Raw genomic sequence first — 21,248 nt, 5'->3', positions numbered from 1 at the left:
TCCCATGAAGCTGCTGTTCGTGCATATATGTGTACTAACAGAATGTCTCTCTGCATGCACGTAAATGTTCCTGTGCACATCAGCACGCATCATAAAACAAACACAACAAACAAAAAAACCTGATAAATGGAAGCATGTGACTCAGACTGTGATGCTGTTTTCTTTATATGAACTGAAACTGTTCATGTGCCTCATGCAAGCTTTCACTTCATGATTCCATAATGTTGCTCCACAGTTGGAAACACGTCTTCATTTTAAAACAGTCCCATTAATGTCCCAGTCTGACCCTCACATTTCCACGTTGACCTGGAAATAATGAAAATGTGGAGGATTCAGAAATATTCAAAGGTATTTTAAACTGCAGCCGAGCAGATCGGGATCACTCGGGTCCAAACACAGTGAGTGCTCCATCAGCACATCAACATGTGGAGCTAAATTCAATCTGTAAAGACACATAAAATATAAGTAAAAATAAAAGGTGTAAAACTGGTTGGGAAGTGGTCTCTGTTTCTCTGCTTCGTCTACGTGACAGGAAACACTTAGTTTAGAGATGACGGTTTTCTCAGAACTTCCTGTTTTACTCTCTGTGTGCAGTCAGTCTGAGGATGAGGCCCGCTACATGCATCACAGCCCTCGTATCTTATCAGTGTTATTCAGAGATGGGCGCGTTACTGTAATCTGATTACTTTTTTCAGGTAACGAGTAAAGTAAGGGATTACTATTGCAAAAACAGTAATTAGATTACCGTTACTTTCCCGTAGGAACGCTGCGTTACTGCGTTACTAAAACCGTGATTTTTTGCGAGAACGTCTCACGACAGTGACGTAAGCGAGTGCGACGTTCGTGACAACAGCTGTGTGCAGATCAACAATGGATCACATATCGAGTGCAGAGAGAGTATGAGCGTGCAGCGTTTAAAGCGTGGAAGTACTGACCTTACTTTGAGTTTGATTCCATAAAAAGTGACAAAAACATTAGTGTCCGCTGTGCGTGGGAAGAAAACTTCTTTTTACAGCGAAAAAAACCCTAAACTTCCAACAAGCACCGAGTAGCTACGACGTAATGGGAAACTCACAGAGAAACTCGCGGATTCTTCCACTGACCGCGGCACACCTGCACCAGGGTAAACCTCCGCCTACCCCACTCCTGCTTTACAGGTGAAAATAGAGCAACAGGACCGCTGAGTCTTTGACTTTATTTATTTTCTGCTGTGTTTTACTTGCATCTATTTGAAAGACTGAGTGTAAACACAAAAAAACATTATTTTATGTGCTGGAATGTGCAGAAAATAGGTTTAAATGTTAAACTAATTTATTCAACTCAGAGAATGTTGCAGATAATTAAATGTTTGCTTGATGCATAAAGTTAAAAGATTAAAACTAATAAAACAAGTTTTAAAAAGAGACTTTTCCATTTGATTACATTTTGTATGATGGATTATGCAGAAAAAGTAGAATTGGGCTGAAAGATCTATCGCTTTATCACCTCTTCAGGTTGTAAATCGTGTTTTTAAAAAGTAACTAAGTAACTAAGTAACTAAGTAATTAATTACTTTTGAAAATAAGTAATCAGTAAAGTAACGGGATTACTTTTTTGGGGAAGTAATCGGTAATTAGTTACTGATTACTTTTTTCAAGTAACTTGACCAACACTGGTGTTATTCAGTTTAAACCAAATGTTTGCAGATGTGGGGCAGCATGGTGTGGGCCCACTGTGGCCCAGGCCTGGGCCCACTGTGGCCCAGGCCTGGGCCACAGTGGGCCCAGGCCTGGGCCACAGTGGGGTAACAAATAATACCATAAAACAGACTCACAGCTGCAAAAGTCAAACTCTGCACAGGCAACTGTGCTACACATAAGTACCAGCTATGTTACAGCGGCTGAATGAAGAGAGCTGTCCAAGAGCAGCTTCATGAGGTCTGCACCAGCCTGATGCTCCGCTACGTTTCTTAATGACTGTTTTAAAGGCCTGTGCTGCAGGTTTGGGAGGCGCACACAAGCTTCAGTTCATGGTCGGCTTATCAGCGTTTTTGAAATGATGCCATGCTTTTATTTTCCAGTTGAATTAAAAGCGCCTCATATACAGTACGGCGATGTCCTTCTCTCAGCCTTATATCACATATGAGACGTAAAACATGTGCTGCTTTCACCTTCTTACTGTCTCCTGTGTGGTGTTTCCTTGTTATTACATCGTAGCAGACAGGCAGGTGTGGGTGACCTGTAGGGCTGTGTGGGCGGGGCCACATGTGTCTGAAGCGGGTCTCCTCACAGAAACGCCATTGAAGGGCTGTGAAGTAAACAAAGTTTGAGTATTTAGAAACCTTAAATATGTTTGATATTGTTCATTATTTAAATGTCAGAAATCAAACTGAAGCAGGTTTGAGTCAGAGACCCGAGCAGCAGCTCTGCCATGATCCTGGAGCGTTTTGTGTTTATTCTAATTTTGCTGTTAGTTCTTAGGGTTTGGCTCTTGTGTTTAGTGCTCAAGTGTTTTATCAGCCCTTCCTGTGTCTCCCTCTGTGCTCTGTTCATGTCCCCGAGTCATGTAGTAAAACAGTCTGTGTGTTTCCTGTTTTACTTTGTAGGTTGTGTCGTCTCGTTCCTGTGGGCCATGTCCTGATTACCGGTGTGTGTATTTATGGTGTGTGTCTGCCTGTGCTCCTCGTTGCGTCGTCTGTGTTTCTCTGCATTAGTTGGTATCTCTCCGTGTTTCTCTGTTCCATCTCGTGTTTCAGGTTTATTCGTTTTTCCTAGTTTAGGTTCGTGTCTTCGTGCAGTCCTCGACACCCTCATTTCTCTGTATATTTCACACGTTGTAAATAAAACGCTCACCTGCATCTAGCAGTTTCCTGCATCTTGGGTCCTCATTTAACTCCACCACACGACTGCTGCCCGAGCTGTGACAAGCACACTGTGAAAAGCAGCTTCGTCACAGAGACAGGCTTTGATGAAGACCACCAGACTCCAGCAAACGTCCTGATTGACAAACATGAAAACACAAAGAAAACAGGCAGTAAAATGTGTGAAACCCTGAGGTGGCCCTGGGCTCGCTCACATATTTATTCTTCTCTTTAATTAACAGGAAATGATCAATTTAGAAATGACACATTTGACACTTCCTGAATTTGTTGTTTGACGGCTTCATTTCTTTGTCAGTCTGAGGATGTGGCCGCAGCGTTTCTCCCTCATTCTGAGTGCGATCGTCTCAGGTAAGAACTTTGAATCTGGGTTGAAGCAGGACGGCACCAGAGAGGATCATAAGACTCACAGTAGAGATATCCTGACTTTAGATCTGGATTTTCCTTTAAGTCATTCATTCAGACACACAGGACATAAGAATTTAATGAGGAACGGCTTTGTATTTCCGTCACTGAAAGTCACGGCGGTCGGTGGTGAACACCACAGCACAGAGGTTAGAGCTTTTTCAAACCAGGCCACAGATGGATAAACGTGTCCTCGTTGGACCAGGAGCGTCTCTGAAGGCCGAGGGGCTCCTGGTCCAGACGCAACAGGCTGGAAGATGTTCTGCAGGTCTTATAGAACCTGCTGCTGGTGTCTCAGAGCATCTTCAGAGGTCTGCTAGAGTCCCAGTGTCGCTGGTTGGAGCTGTGCAGTGAGTTCAAACATGAAAATAACCATCCAGATGTGTTCTGTCAGGTTCTGTCTCAGCTGGATGGAAGCTGACCGTCTCTCCAGGGGTCAGAGTCTCCAGAGGGGAAGATGCTGTCCTCGGCTGCTTCTTCACCCCCACACGGGATTATTCAGGAATGATCAAGGTCACATGGAAGTTCGCAGCATCAAACACTCCTCCGTTCTTGGACTGTCCAGTAAAATATGATTCCGTGCATGGAGCCAATCCCTGTGCATTTTCCGATTTAAAACATTCCCTGAAAGGAGACCCTCGATGGGGGGATGGGTCGCTCCTCATCAGGGATGTACAGCTGACTGATAACGGCACGTACTTCTGCAGAGTGGAGCTCGACGGGTGGAAGAAATTTAAGGAAGCAAAGACAAAGCTTTATGTTGGAGGTAAGGTCGAGTTCAGCTTTTACTGAAAGTTATCAAAGTTGTATGAGTCACTTTCTTCTGTGGTGCAAAGACTGTAATGAAAGATAGCCACACAGCGACCTTCTGACTCTGCCGAGGTTTGAGTCACACTGGACTGTAAATTATTCTTGTGCATGCGTGAAACGCAAGAAGATTCGACCTGCCTCATTTCTGTCTGCCGCTTATTTACTTTCCCGCTCTCTGAAACGTGGCGGCAAAATGTCGAGGAAAAGCAGCGAGTGTGTTAAATGGACTAACAATGAGGTGGAGTTGTTGCTGCGAGTAACACAAAAGTACAAAGTTGCAAAAGCGAGTGAGAATTAAAGAATTCGAAGAAAAGCTCTCTGGAGCGCGTGCAGGCTGATATTAATCTTTAACAGGGCTGTCAAACAAAACAACTGCTGTATAACGCCCTCCACTATCTTTGTTTAATTCAATTCAATTTTATTTATATAGCGCCAAATCACAACAAAAGTCACCTCAAGGCGCTTCATAGATACAGAGAAAAACCCAACAATCATATGACCCCCTATGAGCAGCACTTTGGCGACAGTGGGAAGGAAAAACTCCCTTTTAACAGGAAGAAACCTCCAGCAGAACCAGGCTCAGGGAGGGGCGGGGCATCTGCTGTGATTGGTTGGGGTGAGAGAAGGAAAACGGGATAAAGACATGCTGTGGAAGAGAGACAGAGATTAATAACAGATATGATTCAATGCAGAGAAGTCTGTTAACACATAGTGAGTGAGAAAGGTGACTGGAAAGGAAAAACTCAATGCATCATGGGAATCCCCGGCAGCCTACGTCTATTGCAGCATCACTAAGGGAGGATTCAGGGTGACCTGGTCCAGCCCTAACTATATGCTTTAGCAAAAAGGAAAGTTTGAAGCCTGATCTTGAAAGTAGAGATAGTGTCTGTCTCCTGAATCCAAACTGGAAGCTGGTTCCACAGAAGAGGGGCCTGAAAACTGAAGGCTCTGCCTCCCATTCTACTTTTAAATACTCTAGGAACAACAAGTAGGCCTGCAGAGCGAGAGCCAAGTGCTCTAATAGGGTGATATGGTACTACAAGGTCATTGAGATAAGATGGGGCCTGATTATTTAAGACCTTGTATGTGAGGAGCAGGATTTTGAATTCTGGATTTAACAGGAAGCCAAAACAGGAGAAATCTGCTCTCTCTTTCTAGTCCCTGTCAGGACTCTTGCTGCAGCATTTTGGATCAGCTGAAGGCTTTTCAGGGAGTTTTTAGGACTTCCTGATAATAATGAATTACAGTCGTCCAGCCTGGAAGTAATAAATGCATGAACTAGTTTAGATACCATATTTCTAAGCTTTTCAGGGCCGAGTACAATAACCTCAGTTTGATCTGAATTAAGAAGCAGAAAGTTAGCGGCCATCCAGGTCTTTATGTCTTTAAGACATTCCTGCAGTTTAACTCATTGGTGTGTGTTATCTGGCTTCATGGACAGATAGAGCTGGGTGTCATCTGCATAGCAGTGTAAATGTATGCTATGTCTTCTAATGATGCTGCCTAAGGGAAGCATGTATAATGTAAACAGAATTGGTCCTAGCACTGAACCCTGTGGAACTCCATAATTAACCTCAGTGTGTGAAGAGGACTCTCCATTTACATGCACAAACTGGAGTCTATTAGATAGATATGATACAAACCACTGCAGCACAGTACCTGTAATACCTACAGCATGTTCTAATAATTGGCCACAGGACTGCATCACATGGCTAACATGCGTCATCATTTTCAAAAGTCTCCGTTTTTGCTGTCCACACTACGACGCGAAAGCACCGTTTTCAAAATGCTTCGTATTCCTTCGGGGAAAACGCGTCTCAGTGTGGACGGGAGGGCAAATGGAGAGAAAACAATGTTTCCAAACTAAAACGCATTCGTGTGGTCGTAGCCGCAGGCTCATGGCTGGAAGCCAATGAACAAACAGGGTGAATGGAGCAGAGAGCGTTTCATGCCAGGCTGGTTTAAGGTGTCACATGATGGAAAACCATTTTTAATCAGATCACTTTTCTGCTTCTTGTTCCCAGCTGAGCCTCACATCCTGAACCTCTCTGTGGTGGAGATGCCCTGTGGCTCAGACAGCGCCCCCCGGAGGCTGCAGTGTCAAGCTGAAGGTAACCCGCCGCCTAAGATTATGTGGCTGTTGGCCTCCAGACGCATGTTAGAGAACAAGGGTGAGTCCTCACAGTCCAGCCCGTACCATGTGACCAGCTGTGTGCCGTACCTGGAGGAGGAGGAGCTCACCTGCAGGGCGGAGAGTGCACTAAACCACACGGAGAGGACGTATCCAACCAGAGAGCCTCAGGATCAGAGTGAAGAGAGTGAAGAGAGCGACTCTCTGAAGATCCCTCTGATCGTGCGTGGTGTCATCACTCTCCTGATCCTGATCGCAGGAATCGTCTTTTACTGCCTGAGTGAGCTCCTGTTTCTACTCAGTGCTGCCAGGTTCTCTTAGTGGTCACTCCAGATATTGCAACATAAAACAACCTGTGGCCTGTTCAGAGCTTAGTTTGAGGCAGCTGGAGTCTTTCAGTCATTGTTGTCATCTTGTTTGTGTGTGAAGGAAACAGTTGTCAGCAGCAGGTCTCAGACTCCGCAGCAGGAAATCCTCAGACAGTTCATTCAGCCGGCGCCATGTCCGACTCCACTTCCCGTGAGTCCCAAAGCTTCTAAAGTTTCAGCTTTTTCATGGATGTGAAAAGAAATCAATAAAGAATTCATTGATCTGAAACAACAACGCTGAGGGGCCAGCATGAGACCAAGAAGGATAATTTTAGACAGTGAATGTGGGAACGAGCAGAGCAGGTCACCTTTATGCACAGACCTGAGAGGACCTGTAGCAGCGAGTCCATCCGTGAGGATTCTCTGCTGTTTCGACTGGAAATGAAACGAATCCTGTGAGCAAAGCAGCTGTTTTCACCTCAGATGAGATTTTTTTTCTTTCAGCTCCAGAAACCAACGAGGAAGCAGGTGAGTGAGGAGCTGACAGCTGACAGAGCGACCAGGTGAGACCATACTGTAAAAGTGCTCTGAGTGTCCACACATAAACAACACAGCAAGGTAACAGCTGGTTTCACACCTGCCTCGTCTTCCTCACCTGAGCTGTTACTAATGGAAACAGCAGAACCTCCACATTCCTGATGCTCGCATCATTTGATAATCATGCTGTGACAGATGATATCTTTATTTTGGTCAGGCTAAACGTGTCTCATTTTTGCTCCTTCGTTATTCTGACGAAATAAGAAATGATCTGAATCTGCGCCAATGAAAACCAAAAATATGACTGTACAGTATAAAAGGCATTAAAGTCACTTTCAGCTCTGCAGCACCATGATATTGATATTGTCATCTGATAATGGCTTTAATGGCTGAACTCTTCATTTCGTTTCAGGGTCATGTGCCATCTGAGGAACTCCAGGTGTGGAAAAACACCAGTCAGAAAACATTGTCCTGTTCTCAGGAACAATCCAGTGAGACGAGGCCCGGCTGTTTTTCCCAAGAGCCTGAAGACTTTTAATGATTTACTGTCCACAGAAGTACAGCAGCACCCTGTCAAAGCTTTGTAAAGCCAGTCTTCTCTTCTTTTCCATTTAAGCTTTGTCTTCAGCACAAACAGCAACAGAGTTCCTGACATTTATAAGCACAATTAAGATATTCAGTCACATTGTTTTTACTGAGCTACTGCACAAACCATTACATCATTCCTTTATTCTGCTGTGTTTTAAGGAGAGATTGATTTTGTTTCCAGTGTTGTGGAGAAAACTTGTAATGAAGACAGAAAAAAATAAACATTCAAACACAGTCTGTGATTGGTCAGACGACACAAACTCACCAGTGTGGTGAGTTTTATTGTAAAACTTGTCAGCGAATGACTCAATTAAAAATCATTAAATCTGTTTTAACATGTGAAGCTCGACTCGTGTTGTTTTGTTTCTACAATCACATCCAAACACAACAATAACACTCACAGCTGACATGTTTTTAAATTGAAAACGTTTGTTTTTTTCTGAAACCCAAGTTCTGAAAAGGTTGGAGCACAGTGTAAAATGTAACAATAGAACGCTAATTTTTAGAATCTCATGAACTTCATTTATAAACGACAACAAACATATCAAATCTTTAAACTAAGAACATTTACCATATTAAAAGAAAAACACGCCCACTGATGTCAGAAACGTTTAAAAAAAGGTAAGTGGTACTAAAGTGAAACAGCTGGACGAACATTTTTGTAACTAACCGGACTAACTGGCATCAGGTCAGTAACATGGTCGTGGCCGATGGCCCCGCCCCTCCCTGGTTCTGCAGTTTTCTTCCTGTTAAAAGGAAGTTTTTCCTTCCCACTGTCGCCAAAGTGCTTGCTCATTGGGAAACGTGATCGTTGATGTTTTGTCAGTTTTCTGTGTTATTGTAGGACCTCTACAGCACTGCAACAGTTGGTTACCCTTAATATTTGCACATCCTCTACAGTGAAAATACCAAAATTACAAAGTTTTACAGTTTAGAGTAAAATGTCAACCATATAGATTTAATTTGTTTAATATTCTGGACCCTCCCCCGGTCCAGGAGGGACATACAGCATTCTGGTAAGGTGTCAAGATTGGACAAGGGCTGCATGCAGTCTCTGGTCCACCAAACCCTTGTTCACCCCGGGCCATTAGTGGAGGCAGAGTGGATGGAGGTTAAATGTGGGCATGGGGACGTCCACAAATAGATACATAGTGCTGCTGCTGATTAAATTGAAAGGAAAAACACATGAAATAAAGGCTGCAGTAAGCTCATGCCTGTTGCATCCCCTGATTTTGGGAACAAATTTTTAATTAGAGACCTCACGACCTCCCCCGAACACTTTCTTGATGTAGCTGAGATGGTCAGTAGTTGGAGGTGGTGTGGAGGGGGAACCAAAGGTTTTGAGCAATAAATACTGTAGCTGCAAATACCTCCAAAACTGAATCTGTGGTTTAAGGTCATTAAAGGACGTGAGAATTCTCCCCTGATACAGGTCTCCAAGAACAAGTATCCCTCTCTAGACCCACAGTCTCCAGGAAAATGGAGACTTATTAATGCAGAGTGTTGGACTGAGTCATATGGAGACCTCTGTCACAATCTGCGAGGCAGATCGTCAGGAGATGAATGATGTGGACCCAAACGCAAGCACTGACGACAGCGTAGCTGCGACAAAGTTTATTAATAAAGGAAAACAAAATACAAACCAAGGCAGAGCATGGCAGGGAACGGCACTAACCAAACCTAAACTGGGAACAGCTACAAAATAATAATACAAGGACCAAAAAAACCTGCAACAAGAAACCTGAAAACCTGAGACGTGGAACCTGGAACATGGAGAGACACACAGCAGAAATACAGGGGAAGGTACGCAGACGAACCAACTAACAGAGGCAAACACAAGGCTTAAACACAGAGGCATGAACAGGACCAGATGGCAGCATGGGAGCTGGTGGCTGAACAGACTCACCGGAGCCGTCAACAGACACGAGGAGATGCTGGCCAGGCTCACCAGAACCCCCAGCTGATGTGGCGTGATGCTGGCGCGGTTCTCCTGAACCCCCAGTGGGAACAGAAGGCAACTGGACGGGCCCCTCAGACCCTCCGGCAGAGGCAGAAACAGGACCAGCAGGTACGAAGACCTCTGGTAGAGATGGCTCTGCCCAGGCAGTTACAGCAGGATGAAGTCCTCAGCTGGCCAAATGAACTCACTATAGCTTCCAGCAGAGGACGGCTGCTGAGACAGCCCAGTAAAGCTCTCAGGAAAAACAGGTTGCACTGGCTTCTTCGTCTCCAGGGTCCAGAGTCACCTAGAGCTGAACCTCAGCCTCTGGAGAGGCCCTGGAGAGAGTAACGGTCTCTAAATCGACCAGCTCTTGAACACCGAAATCAGAAGACTAAGAACTTCAACCCTAAAATACCCCCAAACCAAGAACTGATAAATCATGACAAAAATCTATCTCAGTAGCAATACAGAAAACAAAACACTGAGTCACAGACCCAGGGACCGTGAGAGCTTCAGTATGAAGGTGGGAGTTAAAATTCAGTAAAAGGCCACCTTCTTCCAGACCGTCTGCAGGAATGAAAGAAGGGGTGGGTTTGTATATCTGCTCAGAGCTTGGTGGTTAAAATGTGCATCGGAGGGAGTGGTGAGCACAAAGTACTCTCCAGACTAAACCATGGGGGGGCTCGCTCTGGAGGGAGGGCCAGTGAACCATGTGTCTCAGACTGAAAGCATAATGGTAAAACAGTAAATCTGGGACCCCCAGGCCTCCCAGGGCCTTCTCAAACATGTACATCATTAGCTTTCGCCAAGGGTTCCTTGCTAGCGCCATTTTGCTGTCGAAGCGTACGTTTTTGTCTGTGACTCGGCAATATGAGCTTTCACAAAGACTCTTCAAGCTTCCCGCTCTCCTGAGGCGATATTTCCTGCGTACTGTTCTAAATCTAAAGCAAATCAGCTGCCACTGTGATGGAGCTTCCCCATTCAAGCTGCCATCTTGACCGCCTACGCAATGTTCCCTCTGAGCTGCGCGTGCGCAATTATGCACTACTGGCACGTCTCTGCGCACAGAAAATCTGCATTGCGCACAAAAAAAATCCAACCTGATTTGAAATTTAAACTTTAACAATCCTGTTCTGCAGTGTGAGTCAGTGACTGGCTGCTCCTGTATGGGATCAGAACGATGCCACCTTATCCCACAGTCCAGCCAATGATGCGATTCACACTCGTATATACGCACCTGATCCACGTCGCTGACAGGCTCTGACAGCGTCCTTATGTGCGACACCGGTGTTTTAGCGAGCAAAGCGGCTGATGTGGCGTGAAGCCACGTTAATGACAACGTGTACAACCATTGGAGATGTGAGCAGGACAGACGGAACAACTGACGGACAAAGTGTGGACTTTATACCAGTTTTTAAATTGTGTTGATCGGCCGCGTAAAACCAGAGTTATGATAAAATATCTGCAATGTTTGTTTTTCTTCCTGAATACTGTCGTTGTTTATATTTACTGCAGGAAGAAACGGTAAAAACTGCGTTTGATAAGGAAAACGCTCGAAAGCCTGCGAGCAAAGACGAAACCAAAGAACCTCAGCCTTTCCTATTGGTGGACAAATGTACCATGTGGACCAATCAAAAAATAACAGAACAGCTGATTGTTCTGTAAATAGTTTGAAATGTTTATTTAAAAAAACCCTTGGCTGCATATTCAGGTAAACAGCTGCAAAAAACTCAGTTACTTCTTTGAAGAAGTAACTGTATCATTAATTGCCCAACATTGGTCATTATTTACTGTATGTTGCAGACAGAGTTACAGACTCTCTCCCAGACTCAGACTCAGAATACAGTCAGAGCTTTATTGGAGTTGAAGTTATTTTTGCTTCCAATAGTGTTAACATGCTGCAGGTCATGAACAAGATTTATTTTTTAAATTTCATTGTAAGTGGGCTAAAGCAGTTAATTAAAAGTCGTCTAACATAAATGCTGTAATTTGATTAGTTTAATAAAACATGTGACTTGGATGATTCGATGCTGGCGTGACCACAGTGCACGTCTGCTGTCGCTCACAGTGGTCCGAGTGTCCGCTCAGGGAGTTTGTGTGTTCAGACACGTGAAACATTAGAGGGAACGTTGCGCCTACGTCACCAGACTCCGGGACAAAGGAGGTTTGAAGTGTGTTGGTCCTTTACTCCGGGAGAAGCAACCTGTCGCTAAACAGACTCCTCTGGTTGTTTAGGGTCTACTTTTTAATGCACAGGTACGGTCACACAATCTGCACCTTTCTAATCATTCTAAATATTCTCAACTATTTAAACATCTTTCAGTATCCTGCTCTGTTTGCACACTACAGCCTGGCTTTGCCACTCACCTGTATTCTAATTTTAATACCTGTACAGTACTCTGCTTTGGTAACTATGGTCCATGATGTAAATATGTAAAAATGTTTTTCTGTTCTGTTTGTATATGTGTGTTTTTGCTGCTGATATAACCAAATTTCCCTTGTGGGACAATTAAAGGATTATTCTATTCTTTTGTATTCGACTATATTCAGGATAATTCACTAGAAGACAGTCAAAACAGGAACCACAGACTCAAATGAATCAAGAATCGAGCAGAGAAATCATCACAGTGACAAGCACACTGTGAAAAGCAGCTTCGTCACAGAGACAGGCTTTGATGAAGACCACCAGACTCCAGCAAACGTCCTGATTGACAAACATGAAAACACAAAGAAAACAGGCAGTAAAATGTGTGAAACCCTGAGGTGGCCCTGGGCTCGCTCACATATTTATTCTTCTCTTTAATTAACAGGAAATGATCAATTTAGAAATGACACATTTGACACTTCCTGAATTTGTTGTTTGACGGCTTCATTTCTTTGTCAGTCTGAGGATGTGGCCGCAGCGTTTCTCCCTCATTCTGAGTGCGATCGTCTCAGGTAAGAACTTTGAATCTGGGTTGAAGCAGGACGGCACCAGAGAGGATCATAAGACTCACAGTAGAGATATCCTGACTTTAGATCTGGATTTTCCTTTAAGTCATTCATTCAGACACACAGGACATAAGAATTTAATGAGGAACGGCTTTGTATTTCCGTCACTGAAAGTCACGGCGGTCGGTGGTGAACACCACAGCACAGAGGTTAGAGCTTTTTCAAACCAGGCCACAGATGGATAAACGTGTCCTCGTTGGACCAGGAGCGTCTCTGAAGGCCGAGGGGCTCCTGGTCCAGACGCAGCAGGCTGGAGGATGTTCTGCAGGTCTTATAGAACCTGCTGCTGGTGTCTCAGAGCATCTTCAGAGGTCTGCTAGAGTCCCAGTGTCGCTGGTTGGAGCTGTGCAGTGAGTTCAAACATGAAAATAACCATCCAGATGTGTTCTGTCAGGTTCTGTCTCAGCTGGATGGAAGCTGACCGTCTCTCCAGGGGTCAGAGTCTCCAGAGGGGAAGATGCTGTCCTCGGCTGCTTCTTCACCCCCACACGGGATTATTCAGGAATGATCAAGGTCACATGGAAGTTCGCAGCATCAAACACTCCTCCGTTCTTGGACTGTCCAGTAAAATATGATTCCGTGCATGGAGCCAATCCCTGTGCATTTTCCGATTTAAAACATTCCCTGAAAGGAGACCCTCGATGGGGGGATGGGTCGCTCCTCATCAGGGATGTACAGGTGACTGATAACGGCACGTACTTCTGCAGAGTGGAGCTTGACGGGTGGAAGAACTTTAAGGAAGCAAAGACAAAGCTTTATGTTGGAGGTAAGGTCGAGTTCAGCTTTTACTGAAAGTTATCAAAGTTGTATGAGTCACTTTCTTCTGTGGTGCAAAGACTGTAATGAAAGATAGCCACACAGCGACCTTCTGACTCTGCCGAGGTTTGAGTCACACTGGACTGTAAATTATTCTTGTGCATGCGTGAAACGCAAGAAGATTCGACCTGCCTCATTTCTGTCTGCCGCTTATTTACTTTCCCGCTCTCTGAAACGTGGCGGCAAAATGTCGAGGAAAAGCAGCGAGTGTGTTAAATGGACTAACAATGAGGTGGAGTTGTTGCTGCGAGTAACACAAAAGTACAAAGTTGCAAAAGCGAGTGAGAATTAAAGAATTCGAAGAAAAGCTCTCTGGAGCGCGTGCAGGCTGATATTAATCTTTAACAGGGCTGTCAAACAAAACAACTGCTGTATAACGCCCTCCACTATCTTTGTTTAATTCAATTCAATTTTATTTATATAGCGCCAAATCACAACAAAAGTCACCTCAAGGCGCTTCATAGATACAGAGAAAAACCCAACAATCATATGACCCCCTATGAGCAGCACTTTGGCGACAGTGGGAAGGAAAAACTCCCTTTTAACAGGAAGAAACCTCCAGCAGAACCAGGCTCAGGGAGGGGCGGGGCATCTGCTGTGATTGGTTGGGGTGAGAGAAGGAAAACGGGATAAAGACATGCTGTGGAAGAGAGACAGAGATTAATAACAGATATGATTCAGTGCAGAGAGGTCTGTTAACACATAGTGAGTGAGAAAGGTGACTGGAAAGGAAAAACTCAATGCATCATGGGAATCCCCCGGCAGCCTACGTCTATTGCAGCATAACTAAGGGAGGATTCAGGGTCACCTGGTCCAGCCCTAACTATATGCTTTAGCAAAAAGGAAAGTTTGAAGCCTAATCTTGAAAGTAGAGATAGTGTCTGTCTCCTGAATCCAAACTGGAAGCTGGTTCCACAGAAGAGGGGCCTGAAAACTGAAGGCTCTGCCTCCCATTCTACTTTTAAATACTCTAGGAACAACAAGTAGGCCTGCAGAGCGAGAGCCAAGTGCTCTAATAGGCTGATATGGTACTACAAGGTCATTGAGATAAGATGGGGCCTGATTATTTAAGACCTTGTATGTGAGGAGCAGGATTTTGAATTCTGGATTTAACAGGAAGCCAAAACAGGAGAAATCTGCTCTCTTTCTAGTCCCTGTCAGGACTCTTGCTGCAGCATTTTGGATCAGCTGAAGGCTTTTCAGGGAGTTTTTAGGACTTCCTGATAATAATGAATTACAGTCGTCCAGCCTGGAAGTAATAAATGCATGAACTAGTTTAGATACCATATTTCTAAGCTTTTCAGGGCCGAGTACAATAACCTCAGTTTGATCTGAATTAAGAAGCAGAAAGTTAGCGGCCATCCAGGTCTTTATGTCTTTAAGACATTCCTGCAGTTTAACTCATTGGTGTGTGTTATCTGGCTTCATGGACCGATAGAGCTGGGTGTCATCTGCATAGCAGTGTAAATGTATGCTATGTCTTCTAATGATGCTGCCTAAGGGAAGCATGTATAATGTAAACAGAATTGGTCCTAGCACTGAACCCTGTGGAACTCCATAATTAACCTCAGTGTGTGAAGAGGACTCTCCATTTACATGCACAAACTGGAGTCTATTAGATAGATATGATACAAACCACTGCAGCACAGTACCTGTAATACCTACAGCATGTTCTAATAATTGGCCACAGGACTGCATCACATGGCTAACATGCGTCATCATTTTCAAAAGTCTCCGTTTTTGCTGTCCACACTACGACGCGAAAGCACCGTTTTCAAAATGCTTCGTATTCCTTCGGGGAAAACGCGTCTCAGTGTGGACGGGAGGGCAAATGGAGAGAAAACAATGTTTCCAAACTAAAACGCATTCGTGTGGTCGTAGCCGCAGGCTCATGGCTGGAAGCCAATGAACAAACAGGGTGAATGGAGCAGAGAGCGTTTCATGCCAGGCTGGTTTAAGGTGTCACATGATGGAAAACCATTTTTAATCAGATCACTTTTCTGCTTCTTGTTCCCAGCTGAGCCTCACATCCTGAACCTCTCTGTGGTGGAGATGCCCTGTGGCTCAGACAGCGCCCCCCGGAGGCTGCAGTGTCAAGCTGAAGGTAACCCGCAGCCTAAGATTATGTGGCTGTTGGCCTCCAGACGCATGTTAGAGAACAAGGGTGAGTCCTCACAGTCCAGCCCGTACCATGTGACCAGCTGTGTGCCGTACCTGGAGGAGGAGGAGCTCACCTGCAGGGCGGAGAGTGCACTAAACCACACGGAGAGGACGTATCCAACCAGAGAGCCTCAGGATCAGAGTGAAGAGAGTGAAGAGAGCGACTCTCTGAAGATCCCTCTGATCGTGTGTGCTGTCATCGCTCTCCTGATCCTGATCGCAGGAATCGTCTTTTACTGCCTGAGTGAGCTCCTGTTTCACTTTAGCACAGCTGCTGTGGTTCACATACTCCGGCTCATATTTCGGTTCTTTCCTCCTTTGTCACGTTTGTTCTGTCTAAAGGGCGCGATCATCCACAGCAGGTCTCACAGTCTGCAGCTCATGAAGAAGAATTTCAGGCATTTTATTCAGTGGCTGCGACGCCCGACTCCACTTCCTGTGAGTGTTTTTCATCCATCCTCTTCCACTTATCCTCGTCTTGATCGAGGGGCCGGAGCAGTCTGTCGCAGGTCTAACACAGGCTACATATTTACTAATTAAATTGTTTGACTCTTGATTTAATTTGATTCAATGTTTTTCATATATTTTTTTATTAGTATTCAATATTATTTTATTATTTATTTATTTTTATTTTTCAAAAACGTTTTGAGTCAGGTTTTGCTCACTTGCATTTTTATTTTGGAAATGTTTGATAGTTGTAGCTGGACGTCTGGAGCTCCTTTTAACTGCTCTGCACTGACTGACTGAAGTTCATTCATTGATTGGAACGAAACACAACTCATAAGCAGTGTTTGTATTATTAGAGAAGCAGCACAAATATTAAAATAAGTAAATGTTATTAAGTTATGACCATAACACCGCAGGCTGAAACCTTACATCACTTAGAAACATCATCAGCCAGTTTTTATGTCACGGCTGAGGCTGGGTGTTGTGGCGTGGACCCAAAATAAAGATCCTCTGGCGGCTTGGTGGGCGCCGGATGGATCTTGGAGGATGCCTGGCATGCTGGACAAGTCCCGACAACGCGTTGACCTCAGAATGAGCAGTATCTGGCAAAGCGTTGACCTCTGGCTGGGACGTGGCAAGGCCAGATGGCAGAATGGAAACCATAACCTGTTGAGCAGGTAGTGGCGTGGCAGCTGCAGGCGTTGAGCTGAGGGCAGCGTGGGTAGCTACAGAACGTTGAAGAGGTGGTGGGGCTGTAGATGACGACGTGAAGCCGCGGTTGAGCCAGCAGCATGGCGGGATGCTGGATGGCTCTCCAGAGCCCCAGCTCAGTTACTCCCAGGGGTCCGAGTTTACTGAGGCCTCCAGCTCAGCCTCTCCGAGGCCCCGGGCAGAGATTTTATCTCCGGAGGAGCCGGTTCATCCACACAAAAAACATCTTTAACATGATCGTCCCTGAAAGCATGATTTATCAGTCCGTGGTTAGTTTCTGTCTCTTGGGTGGCTCGTTCTGTCCCACCATTAGCATTACCAACTGTACACAAGTCTATAACTTAACTCACATAAGGAGTCAACAGAAATGGTCATGGCTGGCTCAACAACACGAGTTGTTATGCAGTTGTTAAGCCGTCTTGTCAGAAATTCCAGTCGTATGAATTGCAACAAGAGTTCTGGACTAACATCGCCATTCTGAGGTCTACTAACCCGGGACAGAGAGTACAAGCCTTTCACAGGTAGATTTGAGACTGTACTTTCAGATGCAGATCCTGGAGATGTAGCGACGCACTGAGTAGATTCTGAGCCTTCAACATTGGGAAACAGTCTGGAATCAGGATGTTCTGTCATGGCTGAGCAGCTGGGGTGTTGTGGCGTGGACCCAAAAGCAGACACGGGAGAGAAAACGAAGTATAACAGAAAAGCGAGCTGTTTATTAAGGCTGATATCAAACAGAAAACAAGGCAAGGCGAGCTGGGAAAAAACTAAATGAAACTCTAAACTGGGATAAACTAAGTCCTCACAGTCCAGCCCGTACCATGTGACCAGCTGTGTGCCGAACCTGGAGGAGGAGGAGCTCACCTGCAGGGCGGAGGGTGCACTAAACCACACGGAGAGGATGTATCCAACCAGAGAGCCTCAGGATCAGAGCGAAGAGAGTGAAGAGAGTGAAGAGAGCTCCCACATGAATGAGAACAGGTGCATGCGAAAACTGAAAATGAACATGAACCGAAGCACGAAAGTAATCCTGAGACGTAAAGTACATGATACCAGACAAACAGACAACCTGACACTGAGCAGAGTAAGAAAGAGGACTTAAATACACAGAAGGGTAATGATGGAAGTGGAAACACCTGAGAAGCACAGCTGACAAACATGACGCCACAGGGGAAGTAAAACTAAACACACTGAACATGAGCGGCAGAGCCTCAAAATAAAAAAACTAAACAGGAAACATGGACATGGCAACACGAGCTCGACAACGTGGACACAGACATGAAACTCACGACAGACTGTGGAGACACGGAACAAGGAGGGACACACGGGAACAGATAAAGGAGACGAGCGCACAGGAATCACTAGATGTTAAACAAAGAGGACAAGACAGACGAACACAGAACAAAGGAAAAGACTCATAAACACAGAGATGAAACATAAGCTAACATTATCTCTGTATATAATAAACAATCAAAACACCAAAATAACTCAAAAAATGCTGGGACACAGACGCAGCCCCTGACAATGTATTAGAAAAATTATTCAGAAGTTTATAAAATCACAATCTCAAGGCCCAAATATTTAAAAAATTAACCGCCTGATGTCAAAACGCAGTAAAAGTCCAGTCAAATCGTGACTATATAAAATATCACAAACTTCAAACGAGTCACCGATTATTAAAGGTTTCATAGTTTTTTATCAGAACGCTCAAACAGAAATGCAAACTGGACGATGGATCGTCCGCGGAGGATGACTGAGGCCCAGTGTGAGATACAGAAGGATTATTTTGGACTATGAATTATGCAAAGCTGCTCTAGCACCTGTTTGTATTATTGGTACAATATTTTACCTTACAATATAAAACTCATTGAGCCATCCGTTGTTGTGACTTGGCGCTATATAAATAAACCTTCTGTCTTCTGTTCTGCTCTCTGTGTTTGTATCTGAAGTGGAAAATCATGGTCAGCGGGTCTCAGCCTGTCCAGCTGAACGAGAGCAGCAGATGGTTTACTCAGTGGTCACCGTGTACGAACCCGCCTCCTGTGAGTTCTGCCCGAGAAACAAAGCTGCCTTTTAATAATGTGGTTAATTACTTTATCAACGGTCTTCATTTTTGCACCTTTTCTTTTTTATGTTTATTATTCATTCTTTATTACATGTTTATATTTGTTGTTTTGTCACATTAGTCTGAGGGAGCGTTTTACTAATATATTTACTTCAGTGAAAATATCAGTGACATACTAACGATGTTTCACTGACGTCGGGGCAGCATGAGTACGAGCATTTTTTTTTTTTGCCGATGCCCGTGATGCCCCCCCCCCACCACGATGCCACCCCGGGCAACCGCCCGTGTCGCCCGTATCTAAAACCGCTACTGGCTCAGTGTGTTGAGCGGGCGACTACATACCATACAGCTGACAGCAGCCAGCCCAGGTCCCACTCTGGCCCACGCTTTCCTGTCCTTTATTCTCCGTGTCTATCAAATAAAGCTGAAAGAGGCCAAAACAACTATTTAAATGGATAATCTAGTCTGCATATGATCAGAAATTTAAAGGACTCAACGTCTGTCTTAGTATGAGCGACTGAGCCCATAAACTCATCACAGTTGGTGAGGCAAAGGGTCATTTTCCTGTAGTCTGCTTTAGGAATTTAAGTCTTTTTCCAAATACATGTATCGCCCCCTGGTGGCAATTAGAAAGAATCCATGTTTCAGACACTTTTCATACTCGGGAGCTACGTCCATCTTTTATGCTGTCAGAGAGATCGACTGAAGGGCTTCACCAAAGCCCAGTATGGGATAAAGGAGGATTATTTTCCACTGTGAATCATGCAAAGCTGCCCTGGCAGTAATTAGCAGGTATCAGTGGCTATCCACACAGTTAATGCATGCAGCCTGACATCAAGTTAGCTACCCTAAGCTAACACTCCACCTTCTCGCCCAAACATGGTCACTTCTGTTTCCAAAAACCAGCACGGTTAAAGCCGAAAGACTGATGCTGACGATTAAAACCAGTCAGAAACCAGTGGGTGATGTCACAGTGGAAACATCCATCTTTTATATACAGTCTGTGGTTTTCCTCCAGAAAAGGTTAAAAACAAACACAGTTTGCTCAGTGTTTGCTCATTTTCTACTTTAGCTTAAACTTTCTGTAATTGCTGCTGTTTGTCTTCAACAACTCATAACTTTTATATTTACCTGATTTTTTTTCTGTTCTCGTCTCTGCACCTGAAGTGGAAAATCATCACCGGCAGGTCTCAGCAGGAAGAGAAGAGGAGCTTCAGGAGGTTTATTCAGAGGCCATTTCTATATCCTGTGAGTCCTGTGAGAACAGGAAGTTATTATCTCTGCTGACCTTATTTGTCATTGACAGAAGCAGCTTCATTCACACAAGCTGCTCCCAGACTTATTGTGACTCCTGCAGAGTTCAGCTTTTACTTTGAAACAATACTTCAAAGTACTGTTTCGAATTTTCACTTAGTGCAGCTATTTTCAGATAAATCAGCTTCCTGCATGCAAACTACACGACAACAGCAACCTGCCAGTGACCGAAGCAATCTCAAGGAGGTTTTTGGTGAAAAAGCATAAATCTGTTTGCAACCGATTCTCACCCAGTGACAGCCGGCAATCTCCAGCAACCAGATGCCAACTGGTCTCTAGACGCCTCAGATGGTTTAACCGTGTGGTTCAGATGAAACACAACCCGTGGTCATTCTGGTGTGTGGACGCTGTGTCAAACAGACCTGAGATCAGACTTTAACGGCTGAACTGTTCTTTGTTTCAGGCGACTTGTACTCTCCAATGAACATCCACGACTGAGCGAGGTATTAAAAACATCTCTGATTAACTTATAAACATATACTATGAATAAACAAAGAGCATCAAGTGTGATTCAGATGTGTGTTTATTTTCAGGAACAGCAGAAAAAGTCAGACTTGCCAAACAACCTGAATTTTGAAAGTCACACCTCGACGTTCGTCCAGACTTGGAAACATCACGAAGCTGTTCTGTTGCTCAGCAACGTGGAGCTTTTAATTCAGACATTGTCTCCAGCCTCCGTCATTGTCGCTCACGCTTCACCTGGTCCAGCTCCACCGCTCAAACTACCCAACACTCGCACGCCGCTCCTGTTCTTGCTCCCCATCGCCTGCTTTCAGCTAACCTACTGTTACTCGCCTCGCAGCTGATGCCTCGCAGCTGAACCCTGTTAGATGTGGCAGATTCGTGTCTCCTCCCGGGATCGAGCGGGGGTCTTTCATTGTTAGACAAATGTGTAAAAACGTGAAACACTGAACATCGGGTTTCATGTTTTTTCGTTAATAAAGTTTTGTTCAAATAAGAATCACAAGAAGTTTGTTTTATTATTTTCCATCAGAGCTTTTAATGTTTGATGCTGAGTTTGTGCTCAGCTCTTCGTTTCCTTTGTTTTTATTGTTCTTATTCTCACACACATCTTTATTATTCACACTATTTTCAATATCAACAGATCATCCTCGCGAGGTCACATGATCACAGCCTGCACTTCCGCTAATGTCCGCTAACAGCAC

General features: G+C 44.6%; 2 protein-coding genes across 5 annotated transcripts; both read left to right on the top strand.

Moving 5' to 3' along the window:
• Positions 1-3,099: 3,099 nt before the first annotated feature.
• Positions 3,100-7,965, top strand: LOC146565018 (sialic acid-binding Ig-like lectin 15). 2 transcript variants are annotated; one of them, XM_085290450.1, is made up of 6 exons: positions 3,163-3,208; positions 3,657-4,028; positions 6,097-6,483; positions 6,633-6,722; positions 7,016-7,074; positions 7,461-7,598. In XM_085290450.1, exons 1-5 carry the CDS (start codon positions 3,163-3,165, stop codon positions 7,045-7,047), a joined length of 927 nt encoding a protein of 308 aa, XP_085146576.1. In that variant the 3' UTR covers positions 7,048-7,074; positions 7,461-7,598. The 2 variants fall into 2 exon arrangements, with proteins under 2 accessions (XP_085146575.1, XP_085146576.1); XM_085290449.1 differs by having other exon boundaries at positions 3,100-4,028; positions 6,640-6,722; positions 7,461-7,965.
• Positions 7,966-12,469: 4,504 nt separating this feature from the next.
• Positions 12,470-20,960, top strand: LOC146565017 (sialic acid-binding Ig-like lectin 15). Of its 3 annotated transcripts, XM_085292857.1 has the most exons (8): positions 12,470-12,515; positions 12,964-13,335; positions 15,403-15,789; positions 15,888-15,983; positions 18,653-18,745; positions 19,936-20,016; positions 20,486-20,525; positions 20,616-20,960. In XM_085292857.1, the coding sequence occupies exons 1-7, from the start codon at positions 12,470-12,472 to the stop codon at positions 20,518-20,520; spliced, it is 1,110 nt and encodes a 369-aa protein (XP_085148983.1). In that variant the 3' UTR covers positions 20,521-20,525; positions 20,616-20,960. The 3 variants fall into 3 exon arrangements, with proteins under 3 accessions (XP_085148983.1, XP_085148982.1, XP_085148981.1); XM_085292856.1 differs by having other exon boundaries at positions 15,403-15,983; XM_085292855.1 differs by lacking the exons at positions 19,936-20,016; positions 20,486-20,525; positions 20,616-20,960 and having other exon boundaries at positions 15,403-15,983; positions 18,653-19,243.
• Positions 20,961-21,248: the final 288 nt, after the last annotated feature.

The sequence above is a fragment of the Mchenga conophoros genome, linkage group LG11 (assembly GCF_057382185.1).
Source record: "Mchenga conophoros isolate Kocher_MC1m ecotype Shallow Benthic linkage group LG11, M_conophoros_male_GT1.1, whole genome shotgun sequence".
NCBI classification, from domain to species: Eukaryota; Metazoa; Chordata; class Actinopteri; order Cichliformes; family Cichlidae; genus Mchenga; species Mchenga conophoros.
The sequence above is the reverse complement of the archived record's forward strand: the minus strand, read 5'-3'. Positions and strand labels throughout refer to the sequence as shown.

Bases quoted from the DNA above. Each gene is read 5' to 3' on its own strand.
- LOC146565017 (XM_085292855.1), top strand. From the start codon at position 12,470: ATGTGGCCGCAGCGTTTCTCCCTCATTCTGAGTGCGATCGTCTCAG. The intron at 13,336-15,402 runs GTAAGGTCGAGT...TCTTGTTCCCAG, and splicing joins GACAAAGCTTTATGTTGGAG to CTGAGCCTCACATCCTGAAC. The intron at 15,984-18,652 runs GTGAGTGTTTTT...TTGTATCTGAAG, and splicing joins GACGCCCGACTCCACTTCCT to TGGAAAATCATGGTCAGCGG.
- LOC146565018 (XM_085290449.1), top strand. From the start codon at position 3,767: ATGATCAAGGTCACATGGAAGTTCGCAGCATCAAACACTCCTCCGTTC. The intron at 4,029-6,096 runs GTAAGGTCGAGT...TCTTGTTCCCAG, and splicing joins GACAAAGCTTTATGTTGGAG to CTGAGCCTCACATCCTGAAC. The intron at 7,075-7,460 runs GTGAGACCATAC...ATTTCGTTTCAG, and splicing joins ACAGCTGACAGAGCGACCAG to GGTCATGTGCCATCTGAGGA.